The 20,578-nt window shown below is 44.8% G+C and overlaps 1 protein-coding gene across 3 annotated transcripts in view; it reads left to right on the forward strand.

Annotated features, from left to right (window-relative positions):
• Positions 1-20,578, forward strand: part of SYTL5 (synaptotagmin like 5) — a 226,929-nt gene that overhangs the window by 185,745 nt on the left and 20,606 nt on the right. For all 3 annotated transcript variants that reach the window (XM_030202323.1, XM_030202325.1, XM_030202324.1), the window contains exons 11-12: positions 4,301-4,479; positions 7,058-7,160. In XM_030202323.1, the coding sequence (XP_030058183.1) occupies positions 4,301-4,479; positions 7,058-7,160 (282 nt within the window). The remainder of the gene's footprint in view (positions 1-4,300; positions 4,480-7,057; positions 7,161-20,578) is intronic.

Raw genomic sequence — 20,578 nt, forward strand, 5'->3', positions numbered from 1 at the left:
CCCCTTATACCTCATATAAATTCTCTACATAAACATCAAAACCTTGACCCCCCTATATTCATAATTTATTAAGGATTAGGCTTCTCCCCTGATGTGATAACTTGGCTAAATAAGGATTCCAGAGCTTCAAAAATCGGGTTTTACATTTAAATGAGCCTCTAACCTCTTGTGCTTCCCATGTAAGTACTTGATGTATTTGGTTACGCCAGTGCCAGAATTCTGGTGCGTCCGATGAAGTCCACTGTTGTAATATACATTTTCTTGCAATCAAACATAGCTTACGGCACAACAGCACCTCTCCCGCTCGGAGCCCCCCCAAAGGAACCCGGGCAATCAAGCACCACTTAAATAGATGTCCCCTGAACATGGCTTGACGTCAAAAGGGAGAGGAAAGCTGTCACCCTCCTCCAAAAACATCTTATAACCGGACATTCCCAGAGCCCATGGTATAGAGAATTATCAGCAGCTTTACATTTCGGGCAAGTAGGTGTTTCAATTCCCCCCGCTTGAAATAGTTGGACCTGTGAAAAATAGGCTCTGTGAACAATTCTGTATGCACATTCTCGGTATCCTGCCCCGCTAATTAATTGGGGAATGCCCTTAAGATGAGCTGCAATATCCCAGAAAGCAAGATCACATCCCACATCCAACTCCCATCTTCTCCGAAGCTGGGTCAGCTCCTTCCCAGGTGCCAAAGACCAGATTTTCTTCTGTAGTTTGGATATGGCTGGCGCCTCCTCTGAGAATGGTAAATAGAGTAATAACTAATTCAGACACTAATTGTTTCAGCTATGGTTGTTCTTTGTGTGGGTTTGTAATTGTACAGCGCTGCATAACCCTAGTAGCACTTTAGAAATGTTAAATAGTAGTAGTAGTAGTAATAGGAATGGTTTGAGGATTTTGCAGAATCTAGTATATTCCTGTATTGCCTGATTGGCTAATTAGTTTATGTTTGGATCTGGGATCCACACCTAAGGATAAGGATGATCTAGTATTATAGTCAGGGCAGGAGCGATGCCCCAGTCGCGGCAGCCATTTTGAGAGCAGAGCCAGAATGGGCAGGAATAACTTGGGATTGCTCCTTCCCCAACTACACCCTTAGACCACCAGGTACTGTAAACTTGGAGGGGGGGTGAGAAGTGGTGTAACTGCTGTTTGGGGTAGGAGGGAGGGAAGTTGATGAGATAAAGCACACATTTTCGTCTTCCACAAAAAAAAAAAAGAAACACGTGGAGCTGTATTTTCAAAGCACCTAGACTTACAAAGTTGCATAGTAACCTATGGAACTTTGTAAGTCTAAGTGCTTTCAAAATGAGTCATTTTTGTCCGAAACCGAAATTATGGCTGAAAATTAAAATAACCTTTCAGCTGAAAACAGATATGGGCAGAAAAAAATATTTTGAGCTGGTGTCGAGGCTTTAATCGAAGCCAAGGTTTGGTCAACCTCTAGCCTCTCCCCTCCCAGGTAAAAAGCTCGTTACCCACAGAAATCACTTTGAAAACTGCCCTGCACATGATACGTGCAGAAAGCAAACAAGAAAAGGTAAACATGAGCAGAGGGAGAAATTTAGCCTTATTCTGTCTTGTTTGTCCATTGCATGAGTCCCATGCCTGTGGCACATCCCTTCCCTCTGCTCAGAGCTCTTCTCCAGCTTTCCACTGTTTTTCTGACTCTTCGGTGCCTGCTCTTTCTCTAATGCTGTTTCCTCTTGACCTTTCTGCTGCCTCTCTTTCAAGAATGACCAGGCAGCTTCTGACAGAAAATGGACCCACTTACACGTGCCTGATGCAGACGCTGACACTGTAAGTTCCCTTCCTTCTCTGTTCTACTTTCCAGCTGTTTTTTTTTTCCTTTCTGCTTTCACTTGTTCAGACCTTAGTGTTAGTTTTTTTTTTTCCTCCACTAACTACATAGGAAAGTTGAAAGAAATCAGCATTGTGTCAGTTTTTGCTTTTTAATTCATCTGCCTCAAGTCTTAGGTGCCGTTTTGGTCTCAGAAGAAACTTGAGTTCTTTATGGGTCGTGATACGTTTACTGGGTCAACATGACACTGGTGTACCCTCATCTTTGGATGAATGTCATCTTGGCCCATTAAAGAGTATTGCAACTTATAAAAGGATCAAGTGAAATATTTGCCCCATACTTTAACGAGATGGGATTGCATGTCCTGCAGGGAGTGCTGCAGACGCATTAATACAGCACTTCCACATAAAGGTTTTCTGTGTAAGAGACAAAGGGGAGGGGGAAGTTATTGATGTGGGCTCTCATTAAAATGTGTTAATTTACTGTTAACCCCAGTTACTATATTAGTAACTAGGTCTCATTGTATAAAGTGGGACCTGTGCATAAATAGCACGTTAATGGTAAAAGTAACATATCTTAGTGGTAGCCCGCATTGATAGCTACACCCCAAAATGTCTGCCTGCTTAAACTGGGAGTGGGGGTCTGTTCCAGGGTCACTGAGAGACAAAGCTGGGGCAGGGCTGCTGTTGCCACCCTCCCCACCACTCAGGCTGCTGCCCCCCCCCCTTACCTTCCTGTGTCTGCTCCTCCCTCGCTCTTTCTCCTGAGTGCCTGGACTCGGGTTATCGGTCACCCAGGTCCTTACACTCAGGAGACAGAGAGACCAAGGAAGCAGAACCATCTGGTGCCAGGGCCCCCTTGGAGGACAGGTCTAGGGAATCTTATCACCCTTGCGCCCCCTCTCGGTGGCCCTGGTCTGTTCAACTTTTTTCCTTATTTTACTGTGACGCTTTGACTGCTTGTCCCCGCTTAGTTATCTAAGTGGTAAATTGGGAGTGTTCATGGATGTGGAGCTAGGGTTACCAATCTGCCCGTTTGTCCAGAAATCCGGAGAAACGGGCAGATTGCTAGCCTCCCCTCCCCTTAGTTACTACTGCCCTGGTGGTCTAGTGACCTCTTCCGCCTTCGGGGCAGGAAAGAGCCCCCTCTTTCCTGCCCGGAGCGCTGCCCTGCATGCATTCTTCCTGTTGGTGGTCTCGGCGCCGATTCAAAATGGCCACCGAGAGTTGAAGTGACCTCGCGAGACTTCAACTCTCGGCGGCCATTTTGAATTTTATTTTATTTATTTTTATTTTAGTTACATTTGTACCCCGCGCTTTCCCACTCACGGCAGGCTCAATGCGGCTTACATGGGGCAATGGAGGGTTAAGTGACTTGCCCAGAGTCACAAGGAGCTGCCTGTGCCGGGAATCGAACTCAGTTCCTTAGTTTCCCAGGACCAAAGTCCACCACCTTAACCACTAGGCCACTCCTCCACTCAGTGCCAAGATCACCAACAGGAAGGATGCATGCAGGGCAGCGCTCTGGGCAGGAAAGAGGGGGCTCTTTCCTGCCCCGAAGAGGTCACTAGACCACCAGGGCAGTAGTAAGGTAAAGGGAGGGGGGTGACAGGGGGAGGGGAAAATGTGACGGGGCAGAGCAAGGGCGTAAAAGGGGGCAGGGTGGGGTGTGTGAAGGGGCAGGGCATGTGTCCTGCTTTTTGGGGGACAAAATATGGTAACCCTATGTGGAGATCCCTTCAGTATCACCTTGGAATAATTTTCATTTTTTGCATATTGGAGGAAGAAGTATTTGGCTGCATACAAACATGACCCCCACCCCAGTGTATGTGCTGTTGATGTCAGTATTTGGTTTCATACTCACTTGAATAATGGAAGAGGGAATCGTCCGCTTTAGGAACCCAGTAATTTGGCACGGGTATCTTTTCACTGGTGTTATGTGGAGTCTTAGTGGTTCTGCTCTTTGGTAGCTGGAGCTTTTTCATAGGTAAAGTAATGGAAAAGTGGGACCGCAGTGGATATCAGTGAATCATCTGCCTCCAGACAAGGATGTACTGTATCTAAATTGTTCGTGAGCGATGTGTGTCTAATCTCTTAAAATCCTCCAGTAACGGTGATCCCATCCACCTTGCTCAATAACTCTTTGCAGTTTCTAAGTGCTTCCTAATGTCTAAACTAAATCCCCTCATGTCGCGTCCCTCCTAGTGCAAGAAGAAGAGAACCATTAATCTCTAGTTTCTGTGTAACCCTTTTGCATGACCCACAGCCCTGTTCTCTCAAACCCATTGCCTTCACTGTGATGTTTATCTTCATCTCCCTTCTGTCCTGAAGATAGGCCAGTGGTGTGTGTGTGTGTGTCTGTTTATTTATTTATTGGGATTTATTTACTGCCTTTTTGAAGAAATTCACCCAAGGCAGTGTAAAGCACGTTAATGGTGTGAAGGAGCAGATCTCCACAGACTTGCCATAAAACACTTTTTATGTCGCTTTTTTTCAGACCAGCCTGAACAGTATGACCAGCGTCTACAGTGAAGCTGGGGATTATGGTAATGTGAAAGTCAGTGGGGAAATCCTACTGAACATCAGCTACAGCTACAAAACAGGGGCTCTTAACATCGTGGTGAACAGCTGCAGAAATCTGGCAGTTGCTGATGAAAAAAAGCAAAGAACAGATCCGTAAGCTGTCAATGAATTCTCCTTCATGTTTGAACTTTACGTAGCAAAAATAGTGTGTGTTGTTACATGTGAGCCTGCAGGGCTTCCTAGGAGAACGTGACATCACAAAGCAGTTTACTGTGACGTCATAGTATGTGGAAGCCATGACAGCAAGAACAGAACCTGCAAAAAGGATCTGTTAGCTGTTGAGTTTTATAACTGTTCCCACATAGTGCATGCATTTCCCTGTGCGCACTTCAGTGAATTTTCAAAGAGAATGTATATGCCTACTTCCACTTTTAAAATTATTCCAGGGAATGAATACGTGTTTACCTGCTCTTTGGCATATTATGCCCAGATATTCAGTGCCAGGCCATATCCTGACATTGGCATTGAATATCTGGGTTCATGTGGCCAGCTATCTCGTATCCAGTTAAGTGCGATATTGAGCACTTAACCGCCTAAGTGAAACCAAATAAAGATAGGGCTGTGTTTTATGCAATCCGATTTATCCAGTTAACTTAGGCAGGTGAGAGTTGAATATCGGCACTTAACCGCATAAGTGGCAACACCATTACACAACATGTAATTAAACTCTGAAATTTGTTGCCAGAAAATGTGGTAAAAGCAGTTAAGTTAGCAGGGTTTAAAAAAAAGGTTTGGATAATTTCCTAAAAGAATAGTCTACAAGCCATTATTAAGAAGGTCTTGGGAAAATGCATTGCTTGATTTCTAAGATAAGCAGCATAAAATATATTGTATTGTTTTGTAACCTGGATTGGCCGCCGCTGGAAACAGGATAGTGGGCCTGATGGACTTTTGGTCTGTCCCAGTATGGCAACACTTACATAGTAACACAGTAGATGATGGCAGAAAAAGACCTGCAAGGTCCATCCAGTCTGCCCAACAAGATAACTCATATATGTGCCACATTTTGTGTATACCTTATCTTGATTTGTACCTGTCTTTTTCAGGGCACAGACTGTATAAGTCTTAGGCCATCTGTTTACATGCTTATTAGGCATGCAGTTTTTTTTAAACACCTATTTCCCCACATTGGAGTTAATGTGTTAATGCTTATTCAGATTTTATTTTTGTTGCTGGTAGGGAACAGGTGTGGCTTGGGTATTAGGAGATGTATAATCAAGTGGCCAAGTCGACTAGGGAGTTTTGAGATCACAGCTTCTCATGTCATCCATTCCTATTTTGCTGTAATTGCGTCCGCTTATTGTAGGTATCTAATATACGTTTGTTGCCTTGATATTACAAGCGGCACATGGATAATTACTTAATGTGGCATTACTTGGGGGTTCAAGATGCAGCTGTACGTTTACTGGGGGTGGGGGGGGGATGTTTTTCTTATGAAAAAATACACTTGGGAAGTTGTTGTTCTACTTGTGTGTTATATGTAGGCATTGGAGCCGACTCTGTGGGTGCTTGAGCACCCCAATATTGAGAAAATTCCTTGTATGTGTCCACGGAGGGGTTCTTTTCATTGGGCTTAGCACCCCCAATAATTTTGAAAAGTTGGCTCCTATGTATGTAGGGGTTCATTTTCAAAGCACTTAGACTTACAAAGTTTCATAGGTTACATTGTAACTGTATAACTTCCAAGTTGAAAAACGGAACCTCCTTGTGGGCTTTTTTTTTTTTTTTTTTTTTTTTTACATATAATGCCATTGAGATGTTTCTGTGCCTTTCGTTTTCTAAAATGATGTTCATTTCGGACATTTTCATCACAAGAACAGCATTTTTCCTGTTCAGAAATGGCTGTGAGACGGACGGGGGTTTTTTTTGAGGTTACGAACAGTTACGTCCCAATTCTGACTTGGACATTCTTTGAAAAGGCCCCGCCATATGTCCCAATTGCCAGTGGCGTTCCTAGGGGCGCTGATACCCGGGGCGGATCGCCGATGCGCCCAACCCCCCCCCCGGGTGCAGCGCTACCCCCCCCCCCCCCTGTGCAGCGCGACCCCCCACCCCGGCGAAAGAACCCCCCCAGGTGCACGCCACTGGGGGGGATGCTGCGCGCCGGTCAGCGTCGTTCGTTTCCATGCTCCCTCTGCCCCGGAACAAGTTACTTCCTGTTCCGGGGCAGAGGGAGCATTGAAATGAACGACGCTGACCGACGCGCGGCACCCCCCCCCCCAGCAGCGTGCACCCAGGGCGGACCGCCCCCACCCCCTTGGTACGCCACTGCCAATTGCACTTGTCCCCTCAGCTTTCTCTTATGATTTTTTCATTGTATTATACTGACATCATATCGGATCTGTTGTCGGTGTCCAACTGTCCTGTTTTAATGCATACATTACTGATACGGTATCATATTTTTGCTACTACCAGGATTTAATTTGCCTGCCTCCGGTTTTACCTCATTTTTCTGTGTATTATGCTGAAATTCAGTCATTTTACGACAAAACAAATTGTTCATGTCATGTCCTACCTGTCGACTTGGGTTAATCTGTTCATAATGGCGGTGAATAAATCCCAATTAATAAAAACATTTGGTTGAATTACTGCTATCGAACTAGTTGTTAGGCGTGATGTTGGAGCATGTTGTCTTGTGTGCTCAGGTGACTGTCAGGTTTTTTGTCCACAGTTACGTGAAGGCTTACCTCCTTCCAGACAAGTCCCGCCAGGGCAAGCGCAAAACCAAAATCAAGACCAACAGCACCAATCCAGAGTTCAACGAAATGTTAAAAGTAAGATATGCTTTTCCAATTTGTTTTTCCAGGATGCAATGTTAACAATTGGGCTTAATGTCTAATCTTGATCTTTTGATGTACTTGCAACTGTCTCATTATCCAGCTTATTTTCGAAGGAGATCGCCGGCCGTCTTCCGACACAAATGGGGAGATGGCTGGCGATCTCCTGAACCCGGCCAAATCGGTATAATTGAAAGGCGATTTTGGCCGGCGCCAACTGCTTTCCGTCGCGGAGCCGGCCAAACTTCAAGGGGGCGTGTCGGTAGGGTAGCGAAGGCGGGACGGGGGCATGATAGGGGATGGCCGGCTTCGCCTGATAATAAAAAAAAGAAAGCCGGCCTTGATGAGCATTTCGCTGGTTTCACTTGGTCCCTTTTTTTTCAGGACCAAGCTTCAAAAACGTGCCCCAACTGACCAAATGACTACCGGAGGGAATAGGGGATGACCTCCCCTTACTCCCCCAGTGGTCACCAACCCCCTCCCACCCAAAAAAATATATATATTTTTTTGCCAGCCTCTATGCCAGCCTGAAATGTCATACCCAGCTCCCTGACAGCAGTATGCAGGTCCATGGAGCAGTTTTTTGTGGGTGCAGTGCACTTCAGGCAGATGGACCCAGGCCCATCCCCCCCTACCTTTTATACTTGTGGTAAATGGGAGCCCTCCAACCCCCCCCCCCCTCAAAACCCACTGTACCCACATGTAGGTGCCCCCCTTCACCCATAAGGGCTATGATAGTGGTGTACAGTTGTGGGGAGTGGGTTTTGGGGTGGTTTGGGGGGGCTCAGCACACAAGGTAATGGAGGTGTGCACCTGGGAGCAATTTTTGAAGTCCACTGCAGTGCCCCCTAGGGTGCCCGGTTGGTGTCCTGGCATGTCAGGGGGACCAGTGCACTACAAATGCTGGCCACTCCCATAACCATATGCCTTGGATTTGACCGGGTTTGAGATGGCCAGCATCGATTTCCATTATCGACGAAAACTGATGCTGGCCATCTCAAACCCAGCCATCTCTGACATTTAGCCGGCCCAACCCGTATTATCAAAATGAAAGATGGCCGGCCATCTTTTTCGATAATACGGTTCGGGACTGCTCTTTGCAGCGCCGGCCATCTATGTGGCCGGCACCGTTCGATTATGCCCCTCTATATGTGCATAACATATGTACCCTCAAGCCTTTGCAGCCATTATGCCGGGAATGACTAAGAAAGAAAGACCCTAAAGCCTTTTAAATGCTGCTTTACAAGTTCTACTGAAAATGCACTTGATTCTTGATGGTGCTGTAGCCGGTGGGTTTCAAACCTGACCTGGGGAACCACCAGACAGATAGGTTTTCAGGATATCCCTAATTAATATGCATGAGGGAGATTTGCATACCCGTCATCTCCATTATATGCAAATCTCTCATGCCTTTTAGAGACGAGCACCATTGTGCATGAGTCTTCACCAGAAGCATCCAGCTCGGGATAGCGTCTGTGAAAGATTTTCATTTATATGGCGCGAGTAGTGAAACACAGAGCTGTGTCGGGAACCAGGACTTCAGAGGATTTGTGCTGTTAAAGGAAGTTCGTGCCATTAAGCAAGACAAATTGGGATATATTCAAGTTGGTTTGATAATGACTTTTGAGGAAATTCATCTCTTGAAGGAACTGTGGTATCTGTTATCACGGAAGACGGACGTTTAGACATTTTGAAGCAATAGTTTTTACGTTGCCACATCTTTGTTTCATCTGTCGATTAGATATCTGATATTGGGATCCACGTTTGGCATAGGCGTAGACTGGGGAGGGCGAGGGGGGGCAATGCCCCCCAAACGACGACAACTGGAATGGCGACTTTTACCCGAAGTCGCAGCGACGAACGGGCAGGCAGCGCTGCCGTAGTAAAAGCAACAAGGAGGCAGGTTCGACTCCGTCCGTCACTACCCTGCCCTCTGCGTCCCGCCTTCCTGTGATGTCATTTCCTTTCGGGCGGGACGCTGAGAGGGCAGGGAAGTGACGGACGGAGTCGAACCTGCCTCCTTGTTGCTTTTGGTGTTGCTGGGCTGTGAGCTGATCGGGGTATGGCTTGTGGTCAGGAGGCTGGCGGGGCGCTGTCGCCTAGAGGACTGCTTCAGTAAGTGTGATGCGAGCGGATCCCTGGTGTAAGTAGATTCTCGCACGTTAGCGAGCGGAGGAGGCAGGTAAATAATGGAGGATACTGGAGTTTGCCCACCTCTTCAATGTCGCCTTCGGCACGTAATCACTTCATCTCTTCTCAGGAAATCTCATCTACCCCAACTTGGCATTTCGTCTTTTAGATTGTAAGCTCTTCTGAGCAGGGACCATCCTTATTCGTTAATTTGTACAGCGCTGCATAACCCTAGTAGCGCTCTAGAAATGTTAAGTAGTAGTAGTAGTTTTTGGTGGCTAGAGAAAAAAAAACAAAAGAAGGCCTTCCTATATAGGAGGGAGTAGCAGAATGCCAGGTATATTAGATCTTTCTTGCTGTGTTTTTACTCTTTCCTCCATATTAGCATATTCATTTGCATATATATATATATATATATATATATATATATATATATATGCATATATGCAAATGAATATGCTAATATGCTCCGCCCCATCCTTTGCCCCTCCAAATGAAACAGTCAAACTACGCCTATGACTTGGCATTCAACAACAGGATTTATATTTTCGTGGGAACACTAATCAAAATACAAGATAAAAATAGAATGATGCAAGAAACATTATTGTTAAAATCTGGTTGTTCATTTAGTATGAATTTATAGTGGTAATTCTATGTAATCTACTACTATAAATCACATCTATAGCGCTACCAGTCGTACGCAGCGCTTTACAATTGAACATGAAAAAGACAGACCCTGCTCAAAAGAGCTTACAATCTAAATCAGGACAAACAGACAGGACCAAAAAGGATAAGGGAAGGACAGACAGAAGGACACACAAGGATAAGATAAAAGTGACAAGCCACACCAAGCAGATATCACACCGGCCTTGGGCTTGTGCTAGGGAGGGAGCATGATGGGACAGCAAGGAAAATGTTGGCAGTTGTGTACGGCAATTGCTTTTTGGAAACAATATGAGGAGTAAATAGAACTACCCAAATCCAAAAAAATATATTTTGCTTGCCACTGTTAGAGTTTTGGAAGAGGAGTGTGGTAGCCGTGTTAGTCCACTCTTAAGGTTATCAATAGAAATCAAACAAAATAAAACATGGAAAAGAAAATAAGATGACACCTTTTTTATTGGACATAACTTAATACATTTCTTGATTAGCTTTCGAAGGTTGCCCTTCTTCCTCAGATCGGAAATAAGCAAATGTGCTAGCTGACAGTGTATATAAGTGAAAACATTCAAGCATTACTATTGACAGTCTGACAGGGTGGGAGGAGGGGGGTGGGTAGGAAGTATGCATGGGGACATCAAAGCATATCATTGATATTCTAACAGGGTGGATGTGGATAGGTGAGGGGAGGGTGATCAACAGAGACATACAGCTTTATGGTTTATAATGGGCTAGGAACCCCAGGTCCTTGTTAAGTCCTTTCTGTTGGGACCCACCCCCATCCTCCCACCCTGTCAGACTGTCATAGTAATGCTTGAATGTTTTCACTTATATACACTGTCAGCTAGCACATTTGCTTATTTCCGATCTGAGGAAGAAGGGCAACCTTCGAAAGCTAATCAAGAAATGTATTAAGTTATGTCCAATAAAAAAGGTATCATCTTATTTTCTTTTCCATGTTTTATTTTGTTTGATTTCTATAGATTCTACATGGAATGTTGCTATTCCACTAGCAGCATTCCATGTAGAAGTCGGCCCTTGTAGATCACCAATGTGGCCGCGCAGGCTTCTGCTTCTGTGAGTCTGACGTCCTGCACGTACATGCAGGACGTCAGACTCACAGAAACAGAAGCCTGCGCAGCCTTCTACATGGAATGTTGTTAGTGGAATAGCAACATTCCGTGTAGAATCTCCAATAGTAGCAACATTCCATGTAGAATCTCCAATAGTATCTATTTTACTGTCATAGTAATGCTTGAATGTTTTCACTTATATACACTGTCAGCTAGCACATTTGCTTATTTCCGATCTGAGGAAGAAGGGCAACCTTCGAAAGCTAATCAAGAAATGTATTAAGTTATGTCCAATAAAAAAGGTATCATCTTATTTTCTTTTCCATCTTTTATTTTGTTTGATTTCTATTGATAACCTTAGAGTTTTGGAAGACACTGCAAAGAGCAAATCTGATATTAATATACATAGCTGAAAAAAAAAAACCCCAAAAAACTTCAAAGCCCCAGCAGGCTGCTGTGGCTCACAAGCTAACAACCAGTCACTGCTGTTCACAGAACTGCCACACAGGATACGGGGAAGAAAGTGGGAGAGGAAATGCCTAGTGGTTAGACCAATAGGCTGTTAACCAGGAAAAACCAAGAAAAGAACACAGCGAAGGTGACAAGATGGATGACGCCAAACAAACTTCTACTGGACTCAGAAAAAAAGTTCACAGCAAGAGTTTATTCTTAAAAAAACTGGACTCGACATGCTTCGAGAACAGTGACGCTCACACCCTCATCAGACGTTTTCTTTCTCCATTCTCTTAAGGTGTTAGAGAAATCCAGTGTTTGCACAAGACTCTCCTTACGAGAACCAATAGCACTTTGCCATACAGGGACTCCTGAGGCAGGCCTGAACGGCCGAAACACGACTCGTGTCGAGTCCAGTTTTTTAAGAATAAACTCTTGCTGTGAACTTTTTTCTGAGTCCAGTAGAACTTTGTTTGGCGTCATCTATCTTGTCACCTTCGCTGTGTTCTTTTCTTGGTTTTTCCATTGCAGAGGTCCACTTTCTTCTGTGTTTGCCATTCTCCTGTTAACCAGGAAAGCCAGAATTTAAGTCCTGCTTCTGTCACTAGCAGTCTTTGTGACCTTGAGCAAGTACTTTTTATCTCCCATTGTTTCAGGTACTCGGCAGGGGCGTAGCCAGACACCCAATTTTGGGTGGGCCTGGGCCCAAGATGGGTGGGCAGAAGAACTCGGCCTTGTCCCACAAGTGATATGGTCTCGCCCTCTCTCGCCTGCATGCCATATGGTCTCTCAAACATCCCCCCCCCCCCCCCGCATACCTTTTAAATAGTAGATTTTCATTGGCAGTGAGCAGCCCCACGGCATATATCAGTCGCTGCTCGCTGCAGGTGAAGATCTGCTATTTACAAGGTATTCAGGAAGTTGTTGAGAGTTTTCGGCTGGTGGGGCTTGGGATCCCTGCCAGCCACATCATAGGTGTGCTGCTACTGAGTGGGCCTGAGCTCAATGTGGGTGGGCCTGGGCCCACCCTTGGCTACGCCACTGGTAATCGGGGGATAATATCAGGCCACAGACGTTAGTGGCTTTTAAGCCAATGACCACTGCGAGTATTCAATTCCAGGCCATGTCCAGGCACTGGCATTAAACATGCAGGTCATAGAAGCCATTCAGGTGCTTACCACGTTGTTGTCATGATTCAGACTGGTTATGCGCATAAAGTTAGGACGGCCTTTTTGCTTACTTAACCGGTTCGCAGACTGAATATCGCCATTAACTGGTTAAGTGCATGGGACCACCTTGGCAATAACTAGCCAGCTGTGTAATGGTCAGAGCCAATATTCAGCGGCACTTCCTGGTTAAGCACTGAATATTGGTGGCAAGGGTGCTGAGTACCGTTAAATGGGCAGGAGCGTCTTCTGACAGGTTAATTGCCTTTGAATATCAGGGCCTTAGATTCTAAGCTCTGTAGGGCAGGGATTTATTGTACCTAAAAATGATCACTACTGTACAGTGCTGTGTATATCCACTAGCAGGATAAAAATAAAAACATTGCAGTCAAAAACTGAGCAGATAACCAAATAGTCCGGAGGGATTTATTTATTTACAAGTAAAAGAGGCCCGTTTCCAACAGAAAGGAAACGGGCGCTAGCAAGGTTCCAGGACCCCCTCCCTACCTCCCTCCCTCCGTCCTTACATCCTCTAAGTTCCAGGCCCCCTCCCTTCCGAGTTCCATGCCCCTACCTGCCTCTCTCCCTCCCTCCAAGTTCCACGCCCCCCCTACCTGCCTCCTTCCCTCTCCTTCGAGTTCCAGGACGCGCCCCTCCTCCCCTTCCTCCTAATCCCCCTCCTGCTCACCCCTCCTCCTCACCCCACCCCTCCCATATCCCCTCCCCTCCTTCCCCCTCCCCCCTCTCTCGTCCAGCGTGGCCTCCAAGTGCAAGCAGGACGTGTGCTGCTGCCCCTCCCCTTCGTAAGTGCCGGCTGTTGCTTTAAACTTTTTACCTCCTGCTTCTCCGGCAACAGTGAAGTTCTCCACGCACAGACACCGCTTCAGACTGCCTTTGCTTTCACTTCTGTTTCAGCTGTTCCTCTGGTCCCGCCCTCATTTCCTGTTTGCGGAAGGGCATTTTCCCACCTATTTGTAGGCTCAATGTGGCTTACATAGTACCGAAGAGGCGTTTGCTGACTCCGGTGTGAATAAAAATACAAAGTGATGTTGTGGTAAGATAAAGTTCATGTGGCACAGCCACACTAGGGAATCGTACAACGGAAGAGTTGTGTTATGTCCATTCCGTACTTTAGGTTTGTTGTGTTGCAGAGATCAAGCATTTAAGTTGGATCGATAGGGTATGCTTTTTTAAACAGGTTAGTTTTTAGAGTTTTCCAGAAGTTTAGGTGGTCGTTCGTCGTTTTCAAGGCTTTTGGTAATGCGTTCCACAGTTATGTGCTTATGTAGGAAAAACTGGATGCGTAAGTTGATTTGTATTTCAGTCCTTTGCAGCTTGGGTAGTGCAGATTCAGATATTTTCGTGTTGCTTCGGATGCGTTTCTAGTTGGTAGGTTGATCCAGTCTGTCATGTATCCCGGGGCTTCACCGTAGATAATTTTGTGAACCAGAGTGCAGATTTTGAAAGCAATGCGTTCTTTGATTGGGAGCCAGTGTAGTTTTTCACGGAGGGGTTTTGCGCTTTCGTATCACGTATTTTCCAAATATAAGCCTAGCTGCCGTGTTTTGAGCGGTCTGAAGTTTCTTTAAGGTTTGTTCTTTGCATCCCGCATAGATTCCATTGCAGAAGTCGACGTGGCTTAGTACCGTTGATTTAATAAGCAACCATCTGTTCTCTTACCACTTGTAGCCTGTGACCCGAGTGTCACATTTGATAACGGATATTCCCCTACTTATTTCCAACGTGTATGCTTGTTGCTAAATAATTTCCTCCCCACCCTTATCTTACAATATTATTTACCAGCCTTGTCCTTGAATCTGCATTGCTTTGCTTTATTCTGGCTCCTTCTGTGCTGAGTGCGTTCGTACACGTCATTACCTTAATACTCCTTTGCAGATATTGTAGGTGGCTAATTAGTATGTTCTCCCGAGACACACCTGCTTATTTCATGCCCTGTAATTCCTTTACAATGCGATCACCTTTTCTCCCGGTAACACTCTTATGAAAGAGTGTCAGGCGAGGGAGAGGTGGGTAGGTGGGATCCTGTGGTGTCCAAATGGCTCTTCTGGTTTCTACTCTTAATTTGCTAAGATTCAACCTTTCACGTAACTCAAGTTCTGGCTTTCTGAAGCATGTAGCCAACATAGTTTTTTTTGTTTACGCTAACCCATAAATGTGTTACTTAGGCCAACATATGTAAAATTGTCGTGATAATAAAGTTCTCAACCTGAATCTAACCACTTTTTTGGGAGAGTGCAAGGGAGAAAGGGAGTTGCTAATAATGTTGATAACAATTGGTTCTCAGGATCCACATATTAAAATTGAGACTTCCCATTTCGAGCTACACTCTGAGAAACGGATTCTTGCCCAAAGTGCATGAGCAGTAACGCCAATCTGGGACATATGTATTGGGACCGTGCCCGGGTGCGAAGTTTTTGGATTGAGCTGAGTACGCATGTATCACAGGTCTGGAATACTATGTGGTGACCATCTCCGGGACAGTTGTTTGACCTCTTCAGGACACAGAGGCCGGCGCCGGTGGGTTTCACGGCATTTTGAAAGAGAACTGTTCTGATGGCAAAGCGTGTAATTTTACAACTGTGGCTGGCTCCAGAAGGCCCAACGATATCTCATTGGAGATCGGCAGTGATTCACTGTTGCGCCTTAGAGAAGAAAGGAATAGCGGACTTGGCCTCCAAGAGAGGCGATAAGTTTGCAATATCTGGTCTCCATTCTGGGACTCTCTCACCCCAGTTACAAGAAGCAAGATTCTGAACTGTTAAAGTTTGATAAGGGTGGATGGGTGGAGGAGTGGGAGGGAAGGGGAGGTGAGGGGGGTGAATTGAGGGAGGGTGGGGATACGTTGGGGAGGTACTGTCAAAAAATTTAGCCATTTTTGGAATTTTTTTCTAGTTGTATTACTTATGTTGCGGTTGTATTCTGGTAAAAATTCTGAATGCAAATAAACAAGAATTAAAAAAAAAACAAAAACAAATTGAGACCTCCCTGGGGAGGCTTACCACACTGGCTAGCAAAAAGTTAGCTTGACATGCAGCCCATGAAAGCATAACAGCAAACTATTGTATAGTGCAGAAAGTAAATAGAATTAAGGGTGCAATTCGATGACTCCAATTAGATGTTCTGAGCCCACATGGCAGGTGCCAATTCTATAACGGAACCTTGGTGCCTGGGTTCCATTATATAATACTAGCATAACCTGATGTACTTTTTTGGGATCTTGCCAGGTATTTGTGACCTGGATTGGCCACTGTTGGAAACAGGATGCTGGTCTTGATGGACCTTTTGTCTGTCCCAGTATGGCAACACTTATGTACTTGGGATTCTGAATGGAATCTTGCTACTCTTTGGGGTTCTACATGGAATGTTGCTACACTTTGAAATTCTGCATGGAATCTTGTTATTCTTCAGAATTCTAGAATCTTGCTACTCTTTGGGGTTCTACATGGAATGTTACTACACTTTGAAATTCTGCATGGAATCTTGTTATTCTTCAGAATTCTAGAATCTTGCTACTCTTTGGGGTTCTACATGGAATGTTGCTACACTTTGAAATTCTGCTCGGAATCTTGTTATTCTTCAGAATTCTAGAATCTTGCTACTCTTTGGGGTTCTACATGGAATGTTGCTACACTTTGAAATTCTGCTCGGAATCTTGTTATTCTTTAGAATTCTAGAATGTTGCTACTCTTTGGGTTTATGCCAGGTATTTGTGACCTGGATTGGCCACTGTTGGAAACAGGATGCTGGGCTTGATGGACCTTTTGTCTGTCCCAGTATGGCAACACTTATGTACTTGGGATTCTGAATGGAATCTTGCTACTCTTTGGGGTTCTACATGGAATGTTGCTACACTTTGAAATTCTGCATGGAATTTTGTTATTCTTCAGAATTCTAGAATCTTGCTACTCTTTGGGGTTCTACATGGAATGTTGCTACACTTTGAAATTCTGCTCGGAATCTTGTTATTCTTTAGAATTCTAGAATGTTGCTACTCTTTGGGTTTCTGCCAGGTACTTGTGACCTGGATTGGCCACTTTTGGAAGGATGCTGGGCTTGATGGACCTTTGGTCTTTCCCAGTATGGCAATACTTATGTACCTATGATGTTAGAGTACCTAACATTCAGATGCCTGCGAATACAGCAGCCTTAGAACTTGCCTCTAAATGAGGCAGGAACACCTGTAACTCAAAGGTCCCTGTGGTGCCCAGAAGAAAGCTTTACACTTCTGAACAAAGGATATCTCCATTCCCAAAGACTTCAGAAATTCCTGGGGAAAGCCACAGTACAAGTTTTAGAGGATATCATAAACTTGTTAGGTACAGCCTTTTTAGCAGACACCATATATGATTTGGTTAGGGATTCAGCAAAGAATTTGGCCTTGATAGTGGCAGAGAGGCATTTCCTCTGGCTACCAAATTGGTCTATGTATGTGGCTTCAAAGGTACATCTGAGTCAGCTGCTCCTTTAGGAGTAGGTTCATTTTTGGTGAAGATTTGGGTTAATCCAAAGTTCCTGAGGATTGATCTGCTCAGAAAATCGCTCTGCAACCAGGGGATGTTTTAGAGACGCGAGGAGATACAATCCGGGCATGTTGAGTGGTGCCCAGCGAGCTAAATTTTGTAGTACAGGCTCTTCCATTCATTCCTTTTGAGGGACTTTCCATGGAGGCTGAGATGGAGACCAAGGGGTTTCTAGAGCCACTCGGACCTCCCATTGAAGATGTGCGGCCCATCCTCTGAAGGTCTTGTCCTTTTACATGAAAACACTGCAGTCGGCCATAGCGACAGTCTGTCAGGGAGGGAGAACGTTGGTTTCTTGACCTCTCTGGACTTGTCAGTAGTGTATTTGCACATTCCTGTTCATCCACATCACCAGAGGTTCTTATGTTTTTTTTGGTTCTCGGGGGTCACTACCAATTCAAGGCTCTTCCCTTCAGTCTAGCCACAGTGCCGAGAACCTTCTGAAAGGTGATAGTGGTTGATGCAGCACATCTCAGGAAGGAAGGAATCTTGGTCCACCCCAACCTGACCAATTGTTTTAATCAAACATAGACCTTCAAAGAGTGTGCAGGCCAAGGGTCAAGTGGTTCAGCTTCTGCAATATCTCAAATGGATAATGAGTTTTGCCAAAAGCTCTCTTAAGCCATCTCAGTCCCTAGAGTATCTGAGAGTCCGACTCTGTACTTTACAGGAGAAGGTGTTCCCGTGCACTCCGCTCCATGGATAAATCCTTCTTATCTGTTCCCTTCTCCACTACTGCCAACTCCAGACTTCGCGCCTTCTGTCTCACTGCACCCTACGCCTGGAATAGACTTCCTGAGCCCCTACGTCTTGCCCCATCCTTGGCCACCTTTAAATCTAGACTGAAAGCCCACCTCTTTAACATTGCTTTTGACTCGTAACCACTTGTAACCACTCGCCTCCACCTACCCTCCTCTCTTCCTTCCCGTTCACATTAATTGATTTGATTTGCTTACTTTATTTATTTTTTTGTCTATTAGATTGTAAGCTCTTTGAGCAGGGACTGTCTTTCTTCTATGTTTGTGCAGCGCTGCGTACGCCTTGTAGCGCTATAGAAATGCTAAATAGTAGTAGTAGGAGGTCAGGATTCAGAAGCTAATTTCACAGAACAGGCTCTCTGCAGCTTCCACAGACCCACAGCCCGGTCTCGATGCCAGCTTCTATTAGTTACAGTTAGCTCATTTATAGACCGTTCATACCCAAACATTAGTTCATAGCGGGTCACAACCAAGATACTAGACAGTAAATAATCATATAGCAGCATACACTACACTATAATTTGTTCCTTATTACACGTTTATGAAACAGTGTCTTTAAATTCTTCTTAAAGCTGGCATAACTACGCAAACAGCTTACAATAGGTGCCAAAACTGGCCATAGAGAAGCAGCCTGGCCTAGTTTAATCACTTTTGATAGGTAGCTAAGAGCCCCTGACCCTTGTTGCCTGGAGTCTCAGATCACCGTCAGTCTACCCCTGGTCTGCAGAGACCAGGAATGAAAATTAACAGGTAAGATCGTTTTTTCTCCTTCTCCGTTATGTGTGATGGTAATTCAGTAATTTTTCCCATTTTCTGTTGATCCTTCTGCCTGGATTGATTGCCCTTGTTGTGTCCTAGTTCTGTGGAGCAGGTCCTTCAAAACATTTCTTGTTAAGGAAGTGGATCCTCCTCCCTTATTCGCCCTGTAGATTCAATGAGTTTCAAGGGAAAATATATAGATTTTTTTTTTGTGTTACATTTGTACCCCATGCTTTCCCACTCATGGCAGGCTCAATGTGGCTTACATGGGGCAATGGAGGGTTAAGTGACTTGCCCAGAGTCACAAGGAGCTGCCTGTGCCTGAAGTGGGAATCAAACTCAGTTCCTCAGGACCAAAGTCCACCACCCTAACCACTAGGCCACTCCTCCACTGTTGCTACTATTGGAGATTCTACATGGAATGTTGCTATTCCACTAGCAACATTCCATGTAGAAGTCGGCCCTTGCAGATCACCAATGTGGCCGCGCAGGCTTCTACATGGAATGTTGCTAGTGGAATAGCAACATTCCATGTAGAATCTCCAATAGTAGCAACATTCCATGTAGAATCTCCAATAGTATCTATTTTATTTTTCTTACATTTGTACCCTGCGCTTTCCCACTCATGGCAGGCTCAATGCGGCTTACATGGGGCAATGGAGGGTTAAGTGACTTGCCCAGAGTCACAAGGAGCTGCCTGTGCCTGAAGTGGGAATTGAACTAGTTCCTCAGTTCCCCAGGACCAAAGTCCACCACCCTAACCACTAGGCCACTCCTCCACTGTTGCTACTATTTGAGATTCTACATGGAATGTTGCTATTCCACTAGCAACATTCCATGTAGAAGTCGGCCCTTGCAGATCACCAATGTGGCCGCGCAGGCTTCTGCTTCTGTGAGTCTGACGACCTGCACATATGTGCAGGACGTCAGACTCACAGAAACAGAAGCCTGCGCAGCCTTCTACATGGAATGTTGCTAGTGGAATAGCAACATTCCATGTAGAATCTCCAATAGTAGCAACATTCCATGTAGAATCTCCAATAATAGCAACATTCCATGTAGAATCTCCAATAGTATCTATTTTATTTTTGTTACATTTATACCCCGCACTTTCCCACTCATGGCAGGCTCAATGCGACTTACATATTGTATACAGGTACTTATTTGTACCTGGGGCAATGGAGGGTTAAGTGACTTGCCCAGAGTCACAATATAATTATCTCCCTTTCCGAGTCTGTCACTACCATCCTTGACTTACGGAGGATGAATTCCTATCTGGTTACTTGCAACTTCTTATAAGTAGATCTTTAAGCTTTCTGTATTGTCACTTGTCTGGGAGTTTTCTCTCTTTCCAGTCTTCCCTGTGTGGATTTCTTTTACAATATTGGAAAGGTTTCTGTACTTGCGTTCTTTTCTTCTATGCAAAGAAAACTAGAATTTCTTTGTAGGATGTTCATGACCTCTCTCTTGGCAAAGCTCATGGCAAACTTCTCGTCCTGTAGAAGTAGTTCTTCATATCTATTTATATTTAAGGAATCTTGTTTGCGTGCAGGAACATCTGCTTTTTTCATCTATTCAAAATATATCTTTCCAAATGGATCATTGCCTCCTTTGTTTCATACTCCAAAAGGAAGTTCATTGGTATTATCTTCCTTTTTCTGTGGGTTTCTTCTAGGAAATGCGAAATCTATACTGTTTTTTTATAAAGTGGTGGTGCTTCTGAAGTTTGCTAACTCCTTCCCAAGCATGTTTCTCCGTCACAGATGCAGTTCACAGAACAGCTTCTGATATATCTGTATAGTTTAAGCATACTGATGTTTTGTTTTTGCATTTACATGTTTTGTTTTGTTTTTTGCAGATAGAGGTTGCAGCATA

The sequence above is a fragment of the Microcaecilia unicolor genome, chromosome 4 (assembly GCF_901765095.1).
Source record: "Microcaecilia unicolor chromosome 4, aMicUni1.1, whole genome shotgun sequence".
Lineage (NCBI taxonomy): Eukaryota > Metazoa > Chordata > Amphibia > Gymnophiona > Siphonopidae > Microcaecilia > Microcaecilia unicolor.